The following is a 22,799-nucleotide window of genomic DNA, read 5'->3' as shown; positions in this document are numbered from 1 at the left end:
TCAGACATGGGGTGCTCCAGATACGGATATTGTGATGGCTAAAAGATTCATTGAGCATCAGACAGTGCTGGCACGTGGGACATGAGTGATAAATGTGACTGCTGAAATTAGCGCTAGTGGTACTAATTAGAATTAATTATTATTATTGGCAAAATACTGCTTTTGTTTACCAGCTCTATAGAAGTGTAATTTGCATCCCATAACACTCACTTATTTTGGTATACAGTTCAGCACCTCTGTACTTAGCCCTCAGAACTGTGTGGCCCTCTGTATTCATGACTGCGCCCATTTTCATGTTCTCAGAAGACTTTGCTTGTCAGTTTGTCATTGAGCCACTGCACCCGCTTTCAACCTCAGAGTCCTGAGCAGGCTGTCTCTGTGGATGTGTGCCAACAGAGCTATAGTGGTTTCATATGAATTTCCTCATCTCCTTCTTACAGTGGTTCTTCTTTTCTAGATGTGCTTACTGAGGACCAGCCCTGGTATGGATAGGTTGGAAGGCCAGGGGCACATGTATCTGCCCTTTGGCCATCAGTTGGCACGAAGGTTTTAGGAACCAAGGACTTTAGTAGACGTGCTAGTTCAGGCTTGTCCGAGGGGCAGAGTGTCTTCCTGGTTTTACCCTCCTGGTTGTTCATTTTCTCCAGTCATCTGTCATTTAGGGGTCTTCCCTAGGCGTGGTGGCCTCTCCCTGAAACATATACCCTGAATGCCTACATCTTGAGGGAGGACTAGGAAAAGAGTGGGGCCCACTCATGCTGGCAGCTTTGCACCTGTGACCTCTTCTCCTTACCTGTGGTAGTGTCAGCTCAGTTGCCTGGCACTAAAGGAAGCCAGCCTGGGGAAGTGACCAGTCCTGGTGTTAGCCCTGTCGCTGTGGTCTCATTGTTTGTCAGGATTCTGTTTCTGGGATCCACCTCAGTTTCTCCACCTATACGGTGGAAATGCCCTGGCTCCTGCCTCCCCAGTGATGAGGAAGCACCGAGTAGAGGCGGGCACACGGGAGAGGTTCTGTGGTAGTTTGAGTATTTCTGAGCTATGATATCAAAACAACCTAAAGCTAGTTGAACCTGGCCAGTGGGCAGAGGCCAAGCAAGTCCTAGCGCCATCCACCTCTTCCCCTGGGTCCCTTTGTCTGTGCCCCTCAGAGCCCAGCTGGCAAAGGCTGGGAATTAATAGGCAAGGGATAAGGCACCTCCCGCTGCGCCTAATCTAGGAAGCTGGTGGCGGCTGCGTCCTACCCGGCCAAAGGGCCTGTAATGTGAGGCCCCCAGGAGAGAAGGTGCCCTCACTCCAGGAGGGCGTTCCTAGGGGTGCTGGGCTTTAGAGCTGAGGAGGCTGCCGGGAGACACAGAACAGGAGCTATGGAGAGCACGCTTCATCAGGCCGAGCTGGACTGCTGGTGCCCGCTGGGGTAACTCTTTATGCCTTGGAAGCAGGGTTTAGGCGGTGGACAGTGGAGCCTTTCCAGTGCTAGTTATAAGGGACTTCCTATCAAGCTCTTGTTATCTTTCAAATAAGCTCTTGTGGTTGGAGAAACAGCAATGTGACTACAGAGAGAATTGTATGGGGCCCTGGGTCTGTGATGGTGGTGTGGTGTGGTGGTGTGTGTGTGTGTGTAAGGTGTGTGTTTAAGCATGAGTGTATGACATCCATAATAGGAACCTTGTGACTTCTGTGTGTGGGCTGCATACACAAAAGCCACACAGCAAGGATGAGTGTGCGTGTGAACTAGTGTGGGGGTGCGTGTGTGTGTGATTGTGTGATTACATAGGTGAGTTTGGGGAGCTACGTGTTAGCTGCGGTGAGCACACGTGTTTACTTATGTGAATGGGGTTGGGAGTGCTGTGTAAAATGTGCAGGTGTGTGCGTGTGTGCGCACACATTGTTGCAAGTGCTGGGTGTGTGGCTCTCTGTCTTCTTCCTGCGGATCGGGGCAACTTCTGTGAGGTTTTTCTGAGGACTGAGCTGGCTGGCTGGAGACTGGCAGTGTGGCCAGGGGCCCTGGTCTCTGTTCTTGGGGTCACAAGACAAGGTCAGTGCAGCCGAATCTGGGCTTTTGTTTGTCTCTCCCCTGCCCGCAGCAGCCTGCGGTCTGTTTCATTCATTATTAAGTTTTAAATCCACTCGATGAGAAACTTGAGCCTCCGAATGCATCCCTGCTCGTGCTGGCTCTGTCCAGCCCCTGCTGTGCTTTGCGAACTTCCCTGGCTTTATTTGCTGTGTCCTGTGTGCTTTTGTTTTCCCAGAAACGGCCAGCCCTGAGGTTTGTTTAGCTTCCCTCAGAAGGTTGGAAGGGCCAGAGAAGTCCTTCTTGTCTCTGGAGAGCATAGAGTCCTTTACATGGACTGAAGGGCTGCTGGGCCTGGGCTCTGGCCTTTGGTGGCCTGGTCCACCCTTATGGCTATCACCTGGGCTCCTGGGCTAGTAGGATAAAGCCAGGGTTGGAAACAAAGAGCTAACTCCTTAGGGATGCTGGCTGGGTACCTCAGGTCTTCCTTTCTGCCCTCAGCTTGCTTCATTTTCATACTGGAGTTTGATGTCGGGAGCCCTGCAATTTTACACCCCTCATGTCTTGTCTATTAGCAAAACAGCAGTTTCCAACTTCATCACTCCCCCATCCATGAATATGGTGGGGCTGTTAAAATGAAAGGCATTTTCTGTCTCTGCTAAATTTTGACTGTGCCCAAAGGACCAGTAGGCTATCCCTTAAGGCTGGGAGCTGAGGCTTGGGGGCCAGGGACTAGGGGCTAGGGCTGAGGACTGATGGAAGTCGGCTCCCAGATGTGCTTGGAATTAGGGGACTTGGATTCCTTTTGGCTTGTGGGACTGATGGTCTGTGAGGTCATTTCCGGTGACTTTGTCCAGGCTGCCCCTCCTCCCCTCACCAGGGGAAGTGGCTGAGAGCTGCACTTCTGCTGAGGGTGTACTGCGATCAGTCAGGTTCAGGCAGGTGTCACTGCAGAAAAAGACACTTCCCTTCAGCACTCTGCCACACCTCTGCGTGTCCTCTGTGGATGGGAAGGCCTGTATGTCCACTTACTTCCGGCCCCATCGTCACCCCTCCCTTGCAGCAGTTGGCCAGCTGCATAGGCTCAGCCGAGAGCTGTTGAGAAACTGGCTCTGTCCTTGCTTCCCAGCGGCCCTGGGAATTGCCTCTAATCTCTCCTCTGCCTTCCCCTGCAGATGGTGATGACGACCCACAGCTCTCCTGGGTGGCTTCATCTCCCTCCAGCAAGGATGTTGCGTCACCCACGCAGATGATCGGAGATGGCTGTGACCTCGGCCTCGGGGAGGAGGAAGGCGGCACGGGCCTGCCATACCCTTGCCAGTTCTGCGACAAGTCCTTCATCCGCCTGAGCTACTTGAAGAGGCACGAGCAGATCCACAGCGACAAGCTGCCGTTCAAGTGTACCTACTGCAGCCGCCTCTTCAAACACAAGAGGAGCCGGGACCGGCACATCAAGCTGCACACGGGCGACAAGAAGTACCACTGTCACGAGTGCGAGGCGGCCTTCTCCCGCAGCGACCACCTCAAGATCCACCTGAAGACCCACAGCTCCAGCAAGCCGTTCAAGTGCAGCGTGTGCAAGCGCGGCTTCTCCTCCACCAGCTCCCTGCAGAGCCACATGCAGGCCCACAAGAAGAACAAGGAGCACCTGGCCAAGTCCGAGAAGGAAGCCAAGAAGGACGACTTCATGTGTGACTACTGTGAGGACACGTTCAGCCAGACGGAGGAGCTGGAGAAGCACGTGCTCACCCTGCACCCGCAGCTCTCTGAGAAGGCGGACCTGCAGTGCATCCACTGCCCCGAGGTCTTTGTTGACGAGAGCACGCTGCTCGCCCACATCCACCAGGCCCACGCCAACCAGAAACACAAGTGCCCCATGTGCCCTGAGCAGTTCTCCTCCGTGGAGGGTGTGTACTGCCACCTGGATAGCCACCGGCAGCCCGACTCCAGCAACCACAGCGTCAGCCCTGACCCCGTGCTGGGGAGCGTGGCTTCCATGAGCAGCGCTACCCCTGACTCCAGCGCCTCTGTGGAACGCGGCTCCACACCGGACTCCACCTTGAAGCCACTTCGGGGACAGAAGAAGATGCGGGATGATGGGCAAAGCTGGTCCAAGGTGGTCTACAGCTGCCCCTATTGTTCTAAGCGGGACTTTACCAGCCTGGCTGTGCTGGAGATCCATCTGAAGACCATTCACGCAGATAAACCTCAGCAGAGCCACACGTGTCAGATCTGCCTAGACTCCATGCCCACACTCTACAACCTCAACGAGCACGTGCGCAAGCTGCACAAGAGCCACGCCTACCCTCTCATGCAGTTTGGCAACATCTCTGCCTTCCACTGCAACTACTGCCCCGAGATGTTCGCTGACATCAACAGCCTGCAGGAGCACATTCGGGTCTCGCACTGTGGCAGCAACGCCAACCCCCCTGATGGTAACAATGCTTTCTTCTGCAACCAGTGCTCGATGGGCTTCCTCACCGAGGCCTCGCTCACGGAGCACATCCAGCAGGCACACTGCAGCGTGGGCAGCACCAAGCTGGAGTCTCCTGTGGTGCAGCCCACCCAGTCCTTCATGGAGGTCTACTCCTGCCCTTACTGCACCAACTCCCCTATCTTTGGCTCCATCCTGAAGCTCACTAAGCACATCAAAGAGAACCACAAGAACATTCCGCTGGCACACAGCAAGAAGTCCAAGGCCGAGCAGAGCCCCGTCTCCTCTGACGTCGAGGTGTCTTCCCCGAAGCGGCAGCGCCTCTCGGGGAGTGCCAACTCCATCTCGAACGGCGAGTACCCCTGCAATCAGTGCGACCTCAAGTTCTCCAACTTCGAGAGCTTCCAGACCCACCTGAAGCTGCACCTGGAGCTGCTGCTTCGGAAGCAGGCCTGCCCCCAGTGCAAAGAGGACTTCGACTCCCAGGAGTCCCTCCTGCAGCACCTGACGGTGCATTACATGACCACGTCCACCCACTACGTCTGCGAGAGCTGCGACAAGCAGTTCTCCTCGGTGGACGACTTGCAGAAGCACCTGCTGGACATGCACACCTTCGTGCTCTACCACTGCACCCTGTGTCAGGAGGTCTTCGACTCCAAGGTGTCCATCCAGGTGCACCTGGCCGTGAAGCACAGCAACGAGAAGAAGATGTACCGCTGCACGGCCTGCAACTGGGACTTCCGCAAGGAGGCCGACCTGCAGGTGCACGTCAAGCACAGCCACCTCGGCAACCCGGCCAAGGCCCACAAGTGCATCTTCTGCGGCGAGACCTTCGGCACCGAGGTGGAGCTGCAGTGCCACATCACCACGCACAGCAAGAAGTACAACTGCAGGTTCTGCAGCAAGGCCTTCCACGCCGCCATCCTGCTGGAGAAGCACCTGCGCGAGAAGCACTGCGTGTTCGACACCGCCGCCGAGAATGGCACCACCAACGGGGTGCCGCCCGCCTCCACCAAGAAGGCCGAGCCTGCTGACCTGCAGGGCATGCTGCTCAAGAACCCCGAGGCGCCCAACAGCCATGAGGCCAGCGAGGATGACGTGGATGCGTCAGAGCCCATGTATGGCTGCGACATCTGCGGTGCGGCTTACACCATGGAGGTGCTGCTACAGAACCACCGGCTTCGGGATCACAACATCCGGCCCGGCGAGGACGATGGCTCACGCAAGAAGGCAGAATTCATCAAGGGCAGCCACAAGTGCAATGTGTGCTCTCGGACCTTCTTCTCAGAGAACGGGCTCCGGGAGCACCTGCAGACGCACCGGGGCCCTGCCAAGCACTACATGTGCCCTATCTGTGGCGAGCGCTTCCCCTCGCTGCTGACGCTCACTGAGCACAAGGTGACCCACAGCAAGAGCCTGGACACAGGCACCTGTCGCATCTGCAAAATGCCCCTGCAGAGCGAGGAGGAGTTTATCGAGCACTGCCAGATGCACCCCGACTTGCGCAACTCCCTCACCGGCTTCCGGTGCGTGGTCTGTATGCAGACTGTCACTTCCACGCTGGAGCTCAAGATCCACGGCACCTTTCACATGCAGAAGCTGGCGGGCAGCTCGGCGGCATCCTCCCCCAATGGCCAGGGGCTGCAGAAGCTCTACAAGTGCGCCCTGTGCCTCAAAGAGTTCCGTAGCAAGCAGGACCTGGTCAGGCTCGATGTCAACGGGCTGCCCTATGGCCTGTGTGCGGGCTGCATGGCCCGTAGTGCCAATGGACAGGTGGGTGGCCTGGCCCCACCCGAACCTGCCGACCGGCCCTGTGCTGGCCTCCGCTGCCCTGAATGCAACGTGAAGTTCGAGAGCGCTGAGGACCTGGAGAGCCACATGCAGGTGGACCATCGTGATCTCACACCAGAGACCAGCGGCCCCCGGAAAGCTGCCCAGACGTCACCAGTGCCCCGGGTAAGTGCAGCCTGACAGCCATTCCCGTCCTCTCCTCCTCAGGGATCGGTGCTACCCACAGAGATGACACCCCTTCGTATACCTCTTGGCAGTGTGTCTTACAGCAACAGAGAGGCAGCACTGCCCTTGTCAGTTAAGTATGTCCGATCTGCCTCGTTCTTCTACAGTTTGAGCCTCCACATCACCATTTCTTTCCAGCTGTGTGGCATGTATACATTTTTCTTTTCCTTCCTCCCTCCCTCCCTTCCTTCCTCCCTCTCTGAGTCTGGTTTGTCAAGAACTCACCTGTATGATGAGAGTAATATCCTGATTTCCTAAAGCTGTTGTGAGGGGCCAGTGACGTGCAGAAAAAGTGCTTGGCATAGTGGTTACTAAACAATAAACGTTGCTTATGTGATAACTAGCATCTTTGCTATTAATCTGGAGTGAACTACCTGGCTTATTGTGTCTTCTTGGGTGAATCACTTCACAGCTTCGTCCGGGCTCTCAATCTTTGATTCTTGTAACACAGATCCTAAAGATAATGGATACACCTGAGACTTAGAACCAGGCATTGGTTGGGATTGTATATGCTTGCTACAACTTCTGCTGACACGGTATCACGGATAGCATCATGGTAGCTGGTGCAGTTATGGTGTAGGGAAGACCCTTGGGTATGGCCTGGTGCTTTCTGACAATTGTTTGATGCAGTCATCACATTTGTCTGGAGTGCCCCTTATGCTTAGAGGGGCCTGAGAGCCAGGGCTAAATCCCACCTTTGAGACTTACATACGTAGGAGAGCCACAGGCTCATAACACATTGCTGCAATTGACAGAGGAAGTGTGGACTACCTGCAAGCCCACTAGGGTCTAGGCTTTAGGTCAGTGAGTACCTGAGGTGGTTGTAGCCTGTGGGGCCTTCGGTGTCAGACAGCCTGGGCTAGAAATTCCCACCACATCTCTGTTGTGTTTCCAGATGAGGGAGGTATCACGTAGGTCTCAAGGGAACCTCTCCCTGGAGGGTTGCTGCTGGTGCCATTGATGGGGAGGCGGGATGGGGAAACCACCTGGCACAGGTGCTTGATGAAACACGGGTGTTCACCGCAGGTGTTTTGTCTCAGGATCGGAACCTAGATTTGGGGTTGAGAGAGGGAGAGGGCTGGAGAGAGTGGAGAGAGCGAAGGAGCATCCCTCAGAGGGTGTCCTCCTGCCTCTGGGTGTCATGGGTGGACATGATGAAGCCCAGTGAACCCAAGGGACCTGTCTGTAGACACCTGACTAAGAGAAGGCCAAATACAGAACAGTGAAACTTGTTGGAAACTAGAGGACCAACGGCCTCTCTTTGGGGGCTGTGACATTGTTTTATCTCATGGCCTAGCAGCTGAGTGAAGCTTCTGAACAGGCCCAATGAGCACCTCTCAGAGATCTAGAGCGTGGGTGCTGGCTCTGCTGCCCAGCTCTGTCTCCATGAGCCTTGGATGGCCAGGGCATTGTGGCTAGTCCTGGGGAATGTTGGGGCTCTGGAGTCCCATGTTGGGGGTTTGGGCGCAGAGGATGGATCCTGAGCTGTCACTCCCACTTATGGTCCACTGTCTGTGAGGTGAGTGTGTGCTGGTCACTTACCATCTAAGCATTCCTTCTAGCACTCATTTTCACAAAGGATACGAGCACGAGTTTGGCTGCCCAGGCCTTAGCTGTCAAGAGGCAGAGGCGGAATTTGAACTCCTTCTGTCCTCACAGTTCATACTCGTGACCATCACTCTCCCTAGCCACTCTGGCCCATCCAGCTTGCGTAGGGCTGCTAGCAGGAATGGAATTTAGGACAGTCTGTTCTTACGCAGGGGGAGTGTGGCTGGGCTCCTCTTGGCCTTTCTGAATGCATCCCAGGCTGGATTATCCACCGTTTCAGCCCTCCCACCATTGTGCTGAGGGTCCTGGTGCCAGAAGGCTGCCTTGGGTAACTCCACATCCTGAGCTCCTGGAACATTCCTCTCCCCAGTCTGTCCTACACTGAACCCTATTACATGAGGGGATAACAGGGTTGGTCTCCACAACAAGCAAGAGCCTTACTGTGAGGCTTCTGTTTTGGTAGAGGGACCCCAGACTCAAAACAAACAACAACAACAAAAAATAAATAAAGGAAAACAAAAAGCTACACACAGGAGGCAGATTGAAGCCTTGTTCTTATCCCTCCCCCAGGCCTTTCCCTGTCCTCAGGTCCATGTGGGAGGTGCCAGCCTGAAAAGCCCACCCCTTCCAGCCCAGAGGCCCAAACAGATGGACCTTTTGCAGAAAGGAGCTAGACAAAGCCTAGGTACCTCCTCATTCTAGCCATTACCCCTGGGACCTTGCCCCTGTCTGGGCACGCCTGGGGCCAGGGACCCAGCTGTCTGTTCACCCACCCCATGCTTCCCCCAGGACTCACTCATGTTAGAGCAGACCCTAGGGGCTGTGCAGGGGCTTGGGGGCTGGAAGGCTGGGACCCTTGGGAGTGTATCCATAGCAACCAGCTCTCAGAGGACTGGGTTCCTGTGGGGCTGGGGATGCTGTCGGCTGGAGCGTGAAGCTTGAGGTTTCTAGCTCCCCCTTTTCATAAGTAATAACAACATCGACTCATCTCTAGCCAACACTGGGAGACCCAAGGCCTCAGTGCCTCAGCAGGTCCCGGGGTGTTACTTCCATTCTAGGTGAATCAGTCTGGGTGCTCCCATTCCTCGTTCATAGAAGAGTTGTGGATTTCCAAGTGGGAGGGTCACACCAGTTTTCTCTTAACTAGACCAAGACTGTTCAGGGACACCTGGGCCCTGGAGCCCAGAAGAAGAACTCAACAAGTAACTCCAGAGGGAGCCTGCCTGGCAGTGGGTCCCAGTGCCCTTGCTTACTACATGGGGCTTGGACCGGGTGATGTGGCCTGTGGAGCTGCAGTGTCTCTTTCTCCAGTGTGGAATAAGGAAGGGCAGTGAGGACGCGCTATAAACTGCCCGTGTGCCATGGATGCTCAGTGTATGAAGCACAGTGATGGACACTCTGAAGCTGTCTCTTCTCCCTCTCAGGAGCCCAGCCAGCTCCTCCCTGCCTCCCTGCCTTTTCTTCCTCTGTCAGCTTTCCATTCTAAGGCTGCTCAGGGCTGTGCCGGGGAGGACAGCCCCTGGCTGCAGGCCCTGGCCCTCAGCACTGGTGTTTCTGGGCTGACCTCAGTGAAGGGCCTTGTGACAAAGGAAGTGCTTTGAAGAGCAAATTCTACCTTTGTGTTATGTCTCCTAGTGTGGTCTAGGATCAAGAGGAGATGGAGATGGTGGTTTATCTGGGATGTTAGGGAAGACAGGCAGACCTAGTAGATCAGTCACACACTACGTGGGCTTGGGGGTGTGAGATGTGGGCACTAGGGTTCCAGTGAGAGCTGAAGGCGTGCGTGTCTCTGGGTATGAGTTCATTATATTGATTTGTGGATCCAGAAGGATCCCTCCTTCCTGTAAACCTGTAACACATGGGGCACACATGAATCTGTGCTGCAGAGAGTGGTATGCAGGGGTTGTGGGTATTTGTGAAGAGGTTTAGGTTGATGATGAGTTGGTGTGAGGATTGTGGGATTGCACATTTGAGTACGTGGATGTGTATGTCTCCTTGTATGTGTTATTTGCGGTAAGCAGTTCCTCCTTTGAAAATCTTCTGGGGCCTGTTTGCCCACCAGGAAAGCCCCATCATCCTTCAGTGCTCTTCCAGTGTGGCTCTATGTTTAGGGTGTTTAAGACCAACCCTCTGATGATTTATTTCTCAAGCTCAGCAAGTGCACTTCACTCACCTGCCCCTAGGAGGAGGATCAGGTTGCTCTGATTATAGACTGCTGTCACAGTGGTCTAGATTAGCCATGGCCGTGACCTCTAGAGGCTTCTACCCAGCCAGAAGTGGGCGTCTCCTCCCACAGCCGTGGCTTTGGCCTCCCTCAGCCTTCTGCCCTCAAGTCCTTCAGGGCCAGGTGGTGCCTGTCCAGCATAACTCCTCTGACATCTTTCAGCCAGAGCTCCCTCGACAGAGCTTCGTCCATGTAGTCACTGGCTTCAGCATTCAGTCAGGCTCCCACGGTTTCTACCTTCGCCAGGATGAGCAGGTAGTTTAATGTGTGAGACAGAGGAGTTATTCTAGTAGCAGAGAGGCCAAGGCACCTCTTCTCTCCGAACACAGGCTTGAGCTGAGATAGAGCTTATGGAGTCGTGTCCCTCTCAGCAGACCCCTGTTCTTATGGTCTTACAATGGGCTGGATTCTTCAGCCCTGTCTTAATCCGCTCTCTGAGACTTACCCTGCTCTTCCTAGGACCTTTCAAGTTGAGTATGTTCTTCTGAGACCAGGGTCAAGGCCTGCACTAGGAACACATCAAACTCCATGTTCTCCTGAAACACTGGGGGGGGGGGGGCGTCAGAGGAATATTGGGGTTTCAGCAGGGGCACTAAAGCTGGAGCTTGAAGTTCCCAACCCCAGCTTCTACCTATCTATCCATCTACTCATCCATTCAGGGCTTCTTGGCTCCAATAATAAGCACAAGGAAAACCTAACAAGCTGGTGTGATGGTGAATTTTTGTGATCCCAATACTAGGAAGCTGAGGTAGAAGAATCACGAGTTTGAGAACAGCCTGGGCTATGTAGAGAGACTCTGTATGGAGCTTTAAAAAATGGAAAGGGGCAGTTAGACAAAGCAACACAAAAGTTAAGTAGTTAACTTATTCCTCTGGCCAGGCTCTTGAGGTGGTAGGAACGCAGGATACACAGTCATCTCTAGTTCTTTCAGTCCCTTTTGGCCTAATGTAGCACTTTGCATATTACTCAGCAATTTTGCTCATGTGTTCAGCAGGTCCTTCTTGTGAGTCTGTGCTGGCCCATGGGGTGGAAAGCACACATCCTTGCCTTCTGGGTGCTCAGGGAGAGATGAGAAGTAGATGAATCACTCAGCCAGGATCTGCTGGGGACCTGCCTGGCCCTGGATCCACCGTGGGTTGGGAACAGAAGGCTCTCACAAGCTTTGACATTGAGCTGAGTTCTCCAAGATGGAGAGGAGTCCCAGGAGAGGAGCCTGCAGATGGAGCCTGGGGGGAACTGGGCACTGAGCTCTTTGATGACTCATCCTGGCTTTGTAGCTCAGGGTGGCCCCTGGGTCCTTAGCCAGGAGGTTAGAAGGCCTACCACCTTTTCAAAAGGTAAGTGAGGCCCCAGTACCTCAGAAACCACAGTGGTCTATTAAAAAGCTTGGCTATTTTGAGTCCCGTTACTGCCCGTATCTTTTTAAAGTACACCACAGCCACACATGACAGGTACTCCATTTCTGTCCCCATGGGCCAGGTTTTATAGCCACTTGTGCTGAGCTACCAGCATGGAAACTTCTTTTAGGTTCTGTCTTTCTGCCTTCATTTACCTCCAAAGGCAGTTGGTTGTCACCAGTGTGTATTGGGAGCCAGGGACAGGCACTTAGGACTGTGTATACCCAGGATGCAATTCCTGAGCCATCCGTGAGCACTAGAATCACTGGGAGCAGCATCCACTGCTCAAGCACAGTGTTTTTAGGGTGAGTCAGCAGATGGAGAGGTTCTGAGATGAATGGAGGGGTGCAGTGTGGGCAGATGGATGGGTGAGTACGTGCATGTGTGTGAGTGGATGTGTGGAGGCTGAGTTTTGAGGAGATGTATAGCTGGCAAGGTGGGGAGTGGTGGCTAAACAGTGTGCATTACTTACATTTGTGTATGTGTGTGTGTGTGTGTGTGTGTGTGTGTGTGTGTGTGTGTGTGACAGATACCTGAGAAAATCAAGCTAAGGAGAGAGGAGTTATATTTTGGCTCACAATCTCATAGCTTTCTTTCTAGGACTTCTTGGTTCTATATTTCTGGGCCCTGTAGTGAGACATAACATGATGATGGCTAGAGTGTGTGCCAGAGGATGTCACCTCGTGGTGGATGGAAGAAGGGGCAGGGGACAGGACAATTTGTTCCAGGGCCCCTACTTCCGTGCACTGGACCCCACTTCTTACTACACAATGCCATCATCGACGAATCTATCAAGGAATTACTTCATCATGAAGGCTAGCATTCTCCGGCACTTCCCCAAACCTCGTCAGCTGGCAAACCACACCTCTCATGCAAGAGACCGTAGTGGGTACACAACACCTAAGCTGAAGTGGAGGGGTAGTTGCAGATGGCTGGGTGGATACATGGATTTGCCTTTCTAAGCAGGGGAGACCCCCTTGGCTCCTGAGGAAGTTGACCTTGGCACACAGCAGGGTTATCCCGACCCCAGCAACAACTCCATGGAAGGTGGTGGTTTGTGTCCCGGTGAGGCGAGAGTCGGAGGGAGAGGGGACAAGAGTAAGCTGGGATGTCTGGGAGAGGCTAAGCCCCTCTGGGACACCTTGAGGTGGGCTGTGGGGACCTTTCTCTCTCTGCTGACCTGATTCCTTCTCTTGTTCCCAAACAGAAAAAGACGTACCAGTGTATCAAGTGCCAGATGACCTTTGAGAATGAGAGAGAGATCCAGATCCACGTTGCCAACCATATGATTGGTAAGAGATGTTCTCCCACGCCAGGCCCCTCTCCAGGGCTGGAAATGGGTGGTTCCTCCCTTTCAGGATTGGTGGTCTTTGATTGTGAGTCAAGATGGCGAGGCGGGAATGCCTGCCCTGCCCAAGCCTTCTTGTCGAGGCGCCACTCACACCGCAGTCAAACTTTTGACAGACGCTTCCATTTCCTGGCATAAATTTCCCTCCATTTCTGCAATGAGTGCTTTCCGGTTGCCGAGCACTCAACGGCAATTATGCTTCGATTCCGTGTGTCATGACATTGAATAGATTTAACTGCTTGCGTTTCCCCACTCCACACTGTCAAAAGAGAATGCTCACAGAGTTGTACCCGTTCTCTTCCTGTTCCTGTTCAAGTGGATCTGAGCTTTGGGAAATTTTCTTCTTAAAGGGGGGTTTTCATAATTCCACAGAGCTCATGCACAGCCCAACATTTCCAGGGATGCTGTGACTTCCTCCTGACCTCGAGCAGCTAAGGCTGCCTGTCTCGGGAGTGGAGGTACTGCTGCTGTGCTGCTGTGGGAGTGGACAGAGCTTGGAATGGCAGGGGCCAGTTTGTGGTGTGACTGGGTGGCTGTATTTGACAGCCTAGGTCTCAAAAAGATCCTGGAATACCGGTACCCCGACTTTTTCTTAGACTTTTGTTCATCTCCCAAATCCTGTGTTCTGGGCAGAGAGATTGTTATCAGCCCGTGCAGCCTGCCTCTGCCCCCCCTCTGCTTATCTTCATTCGGTGTCTTTTCATTTGGGTCTTAACAAAACCCTTCTTTGCACACTTTCAGAAACGGCACATATGTGTCTTTGAATCTGAGCATTCTTCTGTAGCTCTTGCCCGGGTCAAGAAAGCCAGATGTCCACAGTGCCCCAGATCAGCTAACTCTCTTGGCTCCGTAGGTTCCCTGTTACCAGGAAAAGGCTGCTCCCATCCTGCTGTCACAAAGCACAGCCGGGTGTATCTGATTTGTATCTCGTATGAAGGGAGCCCCCCACCCCCATTTCTACTCATGTCGGGAGCCTTCTTCGGTTCCCATGCTTGCCTCTGTCTGAGGCTCATTCTTCCCGTTATTTCTCTTCAGGTTGGACTATTCTGTCATGGGAGCATGCCTTTGTGTAGTTGCTCCCTCCTGGCTTATTCTGGGTTTGTTTCACAGACTACACTGCGGTGACTAGGGTGCTGTACATGTCTGTGAGTGAATGTATACTTGCGACCTTCATGGGGATGTGGGAATATCTCAATACCATATAGTGTGGATAATATAATGTGTCATACATACATAGGGGTAATATGGGGACAGACGTGGAATTACTGGGTCACAGGCTATGTGATGTTCACCCTCAGTAGACAGTGATGCATCAATTCTCAGAGTGGATAGATGCAAGTTTCTCTAGCCAGCAGTGTGAGGCCTTCTGCCGCTGTACATCTGTCATGTCATTCACATGCTACAAGGAGGGAGCTGCTGCATAAGACCCCTTTAATGAAGATGGCACAGAATGAGCAAGGTCCCCTGGTCCCCGCCCAGCTGTAATAGACCCTGCTTAGTGGTTTCAGGTGCTGAGTGTCCTCGCTCACCCTTCATTCAGTCACCCTCTGTCCACAGTGGTGTGGAGTGTGTCCTCTGAATGTAGAGAGCCTGGCCATGTGTTTGGTGCACTCATTGGCAATGAATGAGTAGGAGGGGCAGGTGGGCCAGGGGGCTCAGCCTGACAGGGAGATTGGTGGCTTTTTAATGTCTTCTGCCTGAAAGTCCCTGCAAAGTACAGGAAGGGAAGCTGCCCTGTCAGTAGCTGGCTGGGAGACCCTTTCTCAGGAGAGCCAGGGAGATGCGGATGAAGATGTCTGGAAATGTTTGCTTCTGTGACAGGTGGCGATGTGGCTCCTGTTTGTAAGCATGGAGGGCGAGAGCTGGCTAATTGGACCGTGGTGATTACTAAGGTGTTCCCCCTCCCTCTTCCCTTCCACCTTTCCTTCGTGCGTGGCCTGAAAGCATGTGTCCTTAGGCACAAGGCAAGAGGGCTGCTCAACACCAACCACAGGCTCTCAGAAGGAGGGTGTGATGGGCCTTCGGCTTTGTGTGCAAGCTGAGCCTCTGTTAGTAGCATTTATCTGGTGGCTGGGCAGGGCCCCTCGCCTACACCTGCTTGCATTGCTGTGACCTGGCCTGCTGCCAGGATGTGTGGGAGCTATTGGTCTCCAGCAGCTCAGAGTGGTGGGACCCGGAGATCTTAGTCCCCTAGGCATGGGGCGTGACACTGATGCCCATGAGCCAGGCAGCCTGGGTAGTGCCTCTCACCCTCACCTGCCCTTCCAGCTGCTGCTTTTCTCTTACATTGTCACCCTGACCCATCAGAGAACACCAGTTGGGCAGGATGATGAAAGCCAAGGGACCGTGGATGGTGAAATGGCCACCACTTTGCTCTCAAGTCTTACAACATCTTATACAAGACACTGCAGGGCACAGCTGTGCAGAAAGGGACTCTGAGAAGGATGCTAGCCGCTACTGCTTACTTGGCCCTGTGACATGCTAGGCTCCTCACTGCAGTATTTGTCCACATCTTACAAATAGAAGGCTCTGGCCTTGCAGAGGCTAAATGACTTCTTCAAGAGCTCACAGTTGGTACACAGTAGAGGCAGGTCGGACAATAGCCAGGCTCTCTCCCTGCCTGGACTATGGTGGGAAAGACCGTGGGTTCCTGTCTATAGACAAGCCAGGCAGGCATCCAGATTAGTACTGGAGCAATGCTGATGCCCCCAGTTCAGGGACCTGTACATCACCAGGGTCTAAGTGTTGAAGGATGAAGAGGGGTTTTCTTTATGGTTGGGCTATCTCTACAGAGGTGAGCTCTGCATAGGAAAAGGGGTCTTTTATATTGTTGTTTGGCCATGAATGATCTGCCCTTCAGAGAAGGGCCAGAGGGGACGGGCAAAGTGGAAGCTCTGTGGAGCTCAACCTGATGAGGCAGCACATGGCCATAGCATCATACCAGGGAGAATAGGGAGGCAGTTTGTGGGCACAGTCTCAGAGGGCCTCAGATACCAAGTGAAGGGGATTATATTTGGACTTATCCTGTAGGCGGGAGTCCATCGCTGGGGTCCTCTTGACTGATGCTGTTTGGATTCTCTTGAAATTTTAGAAGAGGTGGCACCAGGTTTCTACCTCCGCACAGGCAGAGCCCCTGGGAACAAACAGCAGCTGTTCCCCGTGGGTGAGACACGTGGACAAGTGTTCCCCAGGACCTGCAGCCCACTGGGGTCAGCTGGATGCTAGATGGAGCTTCCTGGCTCATTTGTGTCACCAGCCTAGTCCCCGTAAGGTCTGTGTATATAGATTTGGGCTGAAACACTAGGGAGCCATTGAAGGTTTTAGAGCAGGGTGTGTCTTGGATGGAGCTGAGAATTTTAGGAGGATTAATCAGACAGAATCCTGATTAATTTGGGGGCGAAAAACAAGTGGAAAGAGAACAAAATCTTACCTGCTGGGACCCAGGGGTGTGGAGACAAGCACAAGTGGACAGAATGACACTTGGCTTGTGCATGGAAGCCCTGAACATAGGAGATCTGAGGTAGAACTGGTTCTGCAGTCTAGCAAATCTGCTGGGCTCGGAGTCCTTAGGGACACTTGCTAAATGGTTTGAGTCCAGAGTGGCTGCCCTGCAGCTGGCCCGAGTAACAGTTCCCCTCAGCGGCACCGAGGGGACTTTGGAGTAGAAGTGACACTGTTCAGCTTGGCAGCCTTCTCATAAAGTCAGGGCACTTGGGGGTCCGAGGCAGGGCTTCTCTGGGGCCCAGGCTGCTGGAGCCCTCCCCTGGGGCTGCTAAACTAGGCTTTTGATGGCGGAGGGGTGGGAGCTCCGAGTGGCTTTGCTGCCTGGAGATGCTGGGGTGACTCAGCTCATCCTCAGAGGCAGTTTCCTTTTTCTTGTTTTCTAAAGAATTTGTATCTCTATTTTTCTTCTGTATATGTTTTGCCTGCATGTATGTCTGTTTGTCACATGTGTGCCTGGTCCCTGTGGAGGTCAGAAGAGGGCATCAGAGCCCCTAGAACAGGAGTTACAGGTGGCTGTGAGCCACTGTGTGGGTGCTGGGAATTGAACTTGAACCCAGGTCCTGAAAGAGCAGCTGGTGCTCTTAACAGTTGAGCCATCTCTCCAGCCCTGGCATTTTTAAAAATACCCCTCCCAATGCTTCTGGGGCCTAGGGGGTTTTGAATGTTTTTGGAGATAAGGATTTTTGGAAGCTTTTTAATACAGGGTCATCTTTGAAATTCCATGTCCACGCAGGGCTAAGCCCCTGCAATGGGTATGTAAAAATCTTCAAGAAACCAATTGCCCTGGCAGCCTGGCCTCTTCTTGACTGCTAGTAGGCATGTATTGATTTTGGGAAGTTGGGTGGGGGGATATTTGATAAAGGCTGAATGAAGGCTCCAAGAACTTACCCTCAAGATAAGAAACTTGCTGTAATTTAAGGGGGTTACCAGACCCTGGGACCCCTGGACATTCTTACTCAATGCCTCAAGGACTCCTGGGAGAGCTCCAAGGAAGTCAGGTTGGGGAGGGGCAGACCTTGAGGAGTTTCCTCAGCATTGTTTGCCCTCAGTGTCCTTGGACAGTGATTATGGGCTCTCTGGCGGGCAGCCAGGCAAGGCCAAACTTTTCCCATGGGCCATTAGTCATGTCCTGCTGGCCCCTTTCCCTTGGTGCTGTCAGGGGCTGGACAAGGAATGGAACCTCCTGCTCAGGACTTAAGCATACACCAGTGTTAGCCTCCCAGCCATTCCCTCACCATACAGAATAGGACATCCTTCTGTGGGGGCTGTGTGTGTTTGTGTGTGTGTTTGGGAAGAGAGACAGAGACAGAGAGAGAATATCAGAGAGTACTTCCCTGGTGATATATCTGAGTAACAGCCCAGCCCACCCAGCCCACCCTTCTTGCTGGCCCCCTGGAAGTCTGGGAACCCTGTGGGCCCAGCTCACAGCATTTTGGAGCACAGTCCTAGCTGGTCCAAGGGGGATGGTTTAGAGTGAAAATCAGTGAGATTTCCCTGACACCAGGGAGATGCAAAACTCTCAAATCAAACTGCAGAGGTTACCATGGAAAGGAAAGGGAAAGGGGCTCCCCACCAGGCTTCGTAATGGTGCCTTTGATTCTGGTAATGCCAGACCTGTGCCTCTGTTCACCTCAGTATGTGATGAAACATCTCCTTCCCTGGAGACTGGGTTTTGGGTTTGGGGATTGTTCTGTCAGAGTAATAAGCCTAAACAGACAGCCACAATTTGGACAGGGGAGGGAGTGGGCAGGCCTCAGTTTCCTTGACTGAATGCTGTTAGTATGTTCCAGAAAGCTTTTGGCCAGGCACTCTATTTTAAATGTAGCAACTCTCACTTTCCCTGGTGTGTGATATGTTTTCAAGAGGAGGAAAGATGCCTACAGTTGAGTTTTCCCTTAAGGGTAACTCTGTGACATTTAGCAAATCTGGCTAAAGTCCTCTGTGTGTTCTGAGGAACTGTTAGTCCAGCCGGATGCATGGTAACTTTAAGTTCACCATAATGTCACCAGTCTCAGATAGGGGTGTTCAGCTGTGTTGGTCAATTCCAGTGTGCCAGGAAGGCTTTCTGGAGTTGGCCGCATCTAACCAGAGTCTCCAAGGATAATGGGAAGAAATGTATGGCACAGTGTCCGGTGGAAGAAACAGTAAAGGCCGTAGGAAAGAGAGGCTGACTTTGGCCTAGGCATCAGCAGGCACTTGAGCACAGCTGAAGAGGGAGCGGTGAGGTAGGTGGGGAAAGGTGAGGGTGCTTTCAGGCTGGCAGAGTAGTTGGCCAGTTATGTCTGATGAGGCTTACCAAGCAGCAAGCCTATCCTTCCATGTCTGTGTGTGCTGACACACCAAGCCCTGTGGCACCCCGCTCAGAGGATCTGTTACCCCCACCATACATGGAAATTGAGGAGTGTGAGGAATTCCAGGGTGGAGATCTGAGCTAAGGCCAGAAGGCTGAGAACTTGGCCACTAGACCTTTGTTCCTGAAGCCTCCTCACCCTCGGTGCACTTGGGTGCATGAAGGAGCTGGCCTGCCTGAGATGGTGGGTCTGAGTGCCGGCATCCAGCTGACCATAGATCCCTAGGCAGGGAGTTTAACAGGAAATCCCAGGCTTTAACAGGAAACAGGAAGTGGATCTGAACATTAGTGGAGATAGCAGAGGCATCTTCAAGAGACGTGAGTGTGGGGACACCCACACTGCCATTCAGGCAGACAAGAGCCTGGGAACGGTGTGGAAACCTACCAAGCGGGTCTCCTGGCCTGGGCAACAAGTGTCCCTGTGTTGTGGGTACGAAGGGAATTGGAGCCGCAAAAGGAAGAAGGAGTTGATTGGTGCAGGCAGCGTCCCCTGCACTCTCCAGGTCCCCAGCTAGGATAAGAGGAGCAGGAGCTAAGGCGTCTAAATGGTCCAGATGTGTTAGCCATTTCCAGCAGGAGGAACTAGAGGATGTCACTGGTCCAAGGAGAGAGTACCAGTAGACAGGGAAAGCGGCAGGATGGGTGTGAGGAGGCAGTAGCTACAAAGCTGGTACTGGGTGGTGGAAAGGCCCCGTATCATCCTGCATGGACCAGCTCATTAAGTATGTCCATCCTTTCTTTCTCTTATGTCCCCATGGACTTGGTGGCCTATGGTGTTAACTGATTGAATGCCCTTTGTGGTCAGCACACTGTTTGGTTCAGTTTCCCTTGAATCTGCTTCCTGCTGATACTCACCCAGGGTGATAAGAGAGAGACATCAAGGAGCCTGTGGGCAGTGCTGGCTCCAGAGCATGGCCTCCTGTGTCCTGAGCATCCAGTAACTATCAGAGCCTCATACTAGTTCTGGACACTGGCTGTGTCTCCCTTCCTCGTAGACCTCTGAGGCCTAGTGGGGTGCACACAGAAAATTTCTGCAGCAGTTGGGGTTGTCCTCGCTGATTGTCCTTGTAGTTGGGACATAGAACTGGGGAGAAGTGGAAAAGATCCCTAAAAATGAACATGGCCTTGTGAGTTTGGGGCATAGTGAGAACCCGGGGCACTAACGGGAGCTATTCTAAGCAGGATTCTTTAGCAAGTTAGTACTTTGAGTCTATCTTGTAGATTTCTTTTCTAAATCTACATTCCAGTATCAAAAGTTGGCTCAGTGTGTGAAGGCGTGAGCAGTCCAAAGAAATGGAGCCTCAATGGATGTGGAGAGCCATAAAGGTCATGGTGGTGAGAGCAAGTGCTACAACAGGCAGATGCTTGGGCCTACCCCGGGGTGCTTCTGGATCTTCCTACAGCAGGCAGATGCTTGGGCCTACCCCGGGGTGCTTCTGGATCTTCCTACAACAGGCAGATGCTTGGGCCTACCCTGGTGCTTCTGGATCTTCCTCTGTGACACATCCCAGGCTTAGTATGGAGTCCTTCAGGTAGAACTCTAGGCAATATGCCAAGAGACTTTTCTCTTGGTTTGTGTCACAGCAAACTCTGGCATGTGTGGGTAACAGGATTCAGGTGTGCCTGAATTGAGAGGCTCCAATGAACTCACCACAAGCTCGCCACCCTACCTCTCTGCTCTCACCCCACTTTCCTTTGTTGCCCTTCTTACCAGACAGTCTCTGTGGTACAGGTGACATCTCACTGCTCCAGCAGAGGGGTGTATGCGTCTGCTCTAGCAGCCAAGGAGAGCTTCTGACCTCTGAAGACTCGAGGCTGCTCATGCTAGGTTGTTATGGATAGCATAACATTTCCTTTCTGGAGTCATCACCTCCAACAGTGGGGCGGGCATTCTAGAAAGGAGGGTAGGCATCCATTTCCATGAATGGTACAGTATTTCCAATGTACAGTGGATCTCACACCCACCTGTTGGGGTCTGTTTGGTGGATTAGGTTGCTTCAAAAAGATATAAAAGACAGGGCATACTTCCTGGCACATAGAAGATACTGGGCGTGCAGAGAGATTACCTGCTCATTAAAGAAACCAGTACACAATGGCAATGCTGATGGAGCCCTGTCTCATGAAAACACGCTGACCTCTTTGTGGACTTGTGAAGCTTGCATCCCAGACCTCAGCTCAGAAGACACAACTGAGGCCCATGAGACATGTCCAGGCATGGCTACAGCCAAAGGGGCTTCCATTTCATTTGCTCCTCCATTCCTGTGTGCAAAGCACTGAGTGTCACAGCCAATAAAACTGTCGCTGCCACCTGGAGGTGAGAGCAGAATGAGGACAAACATATGTTGAAGAAGAAAGCACGAGAATGTAAAGAACACAGAAGCTAAAGGAGGCCTTGGAGGTGCTGGTGGCAGCCCCTCAGGAGGGGACCTGGTTTGGGAAGTTCACCTGTGAGCATGGTAGGGATTTTAGTCTGGCATCCATGACCTGAATGCTTGGATAGCTGTGCTGTGTGCTATTGCCCACAAGGAAGGAGTGATACTAGGTAGGGGTGGTTCCTGCTGAAAGCCCAGGGTTGGCTGCAGGTCATGCCCCTCTACTCAATAAAATCTGATTCAGACCCCAGTCCCAGGCCTTCCACAAGCTCAGCCACTTTCTTTCTGAACCTTGCTGGCTTTCCTGCTCAAACATTACATATGAACCCTGTCTGATCACCATCCGTAAACCCAATAGCCTACAATCTCTAGGCCTATGGCTCTGCCTCAGTGGTACCAGGTACTTCTTTGTATGTTCCCTGGATGTAGGTGCTGTTTTTTTTTTTTTTTTTAAAAACTATTTATTTGGGGTTCCTCAAGCCTCTACCTCCCTTCCAACCCCTCAACCCTAGGTAGGAGAGAAAAGTTAGAAGAGAAAGGGGACATGGACCTCTCTAGACTTAGTTCCAGCTGGTTAGGGTTGGTTGGGTTCTTTGGGGAAAATACCAATCTCAGTTGTCAGGATTTCTAGCAGTCAGCAACAGCAAATGGCAAACACAGCAGGACAAACAAGCAACCTTCCTCCTCTGTCCATCTCTTTGAAGCCCTTTCCTCTCTCTAGGCGCAGAATTCCACTCACTCCAGCTGGCATAGTCATGCCTCTCTCAGAGCCAGGTTGCACGAGGCTGTTATCAGCTGTGGATATACTAAGGCAGTCCCATGTCTCACACTAGGGATTAAAACAAAAACATATTTACATAACATCACTGAGTTTTTAAAGAAACCAAAACTTCCACTACATCTGGCTATCCCTTATGTCTTCTCTTTTCCTTGTCTCTCTTTTGAACACAGGTTTGGTGGGTCTATACTTCTCCTATTCTAACCCTCTCTCTTAGGCTTCTAAGATTTAGATGGCTAGTTAAATTTCAATATAAATCAAACTGCCATATGTTCAGAATAAGTACAGTCAGCCTTCTCTATCCACAGCTTATGTCTCTTCAGATATAACCAGCCATGGATCAAAATGGATTTTTTTTTTTAAGGGCGTGGGTAGAAGGATGGTTCAGTGGTTAAGAACACTTGCTTTTCCATTTGACAGCCATCAGTGTCTGTAACTCCTGTTCCAGGGGAGCTGATGCTTTTCAGACAAATCTTAGAATATACCCAAAGAAATTCTTATTGTAATTTAAAATATTTTTTATTATTTATGTGGTTTTGTGTATAAATAAAAGCCATGTGTGTAAGGGTGCCTGCCCATGGAGGTCAGAAGAGGGCATTGTCCCCTGTCCCCCATTGAGCTGGAGTTACAGCCAGGTATGAGCAACCTGATGTGGGTGCTGCGAGCCAAACTCAAACCTCTGTCAGAGTCACAGGGTGGCTGTTGAATACAGTCATTTTTAGAGCTAGGACTGTAATGTTTCTTCTTTATTTGGGGTATTTAGGCCTCTACCTTCCTTCCACCAATCCTCCAACCCTAGCTAGGAGAGAGAAGGTTA

General features: G+C 52.4%; 1 protein-coding gene across 1 annotated transcript in view; it reads left to right on the top strand.

The window, feature by feature from the left end:
- Window positions 1-22,799, top strand: part of Znf423 (zinc finger protein 423) — a 289,638-nt gene that overhangs the window by 168,956 nt on the left and 97,883 nt on the right. The window contains exons 4-5 of the mRNA XM_055621539.1: window positions 3,187-6,401; window positions 12,838-12,922. Coding sequence (XP_055477514.1) covers window positions 3,187-6,401; window positions 12,838-12,922 — 3,300 coding nt within the window. The remainder of the gene's footprint in view (window positions 1-3,186; window positions 6,402-12,837; window positions 12,923-22,799) is intronic.

The sequence above is a fragment of the Psammomys obesus genome, unplaced genomic scaffold, assembly GCF_907164565.1.
Source record: "Psammomys obesus unplaced genomic scaffold, mPsaObe1.curated_primary_1811, whole genome shotgun sequence".
Lineage (NCBI taxonomy): Eukaryota > Metazoa > Chordata > Mammalia > Rodentia > Muridae > Psammomys > Psammomys obesus.
Note: the sequence above shows the minus strand (reverse complement) of the source record. Positions and strands in the feature narration are given on the sequence as shown.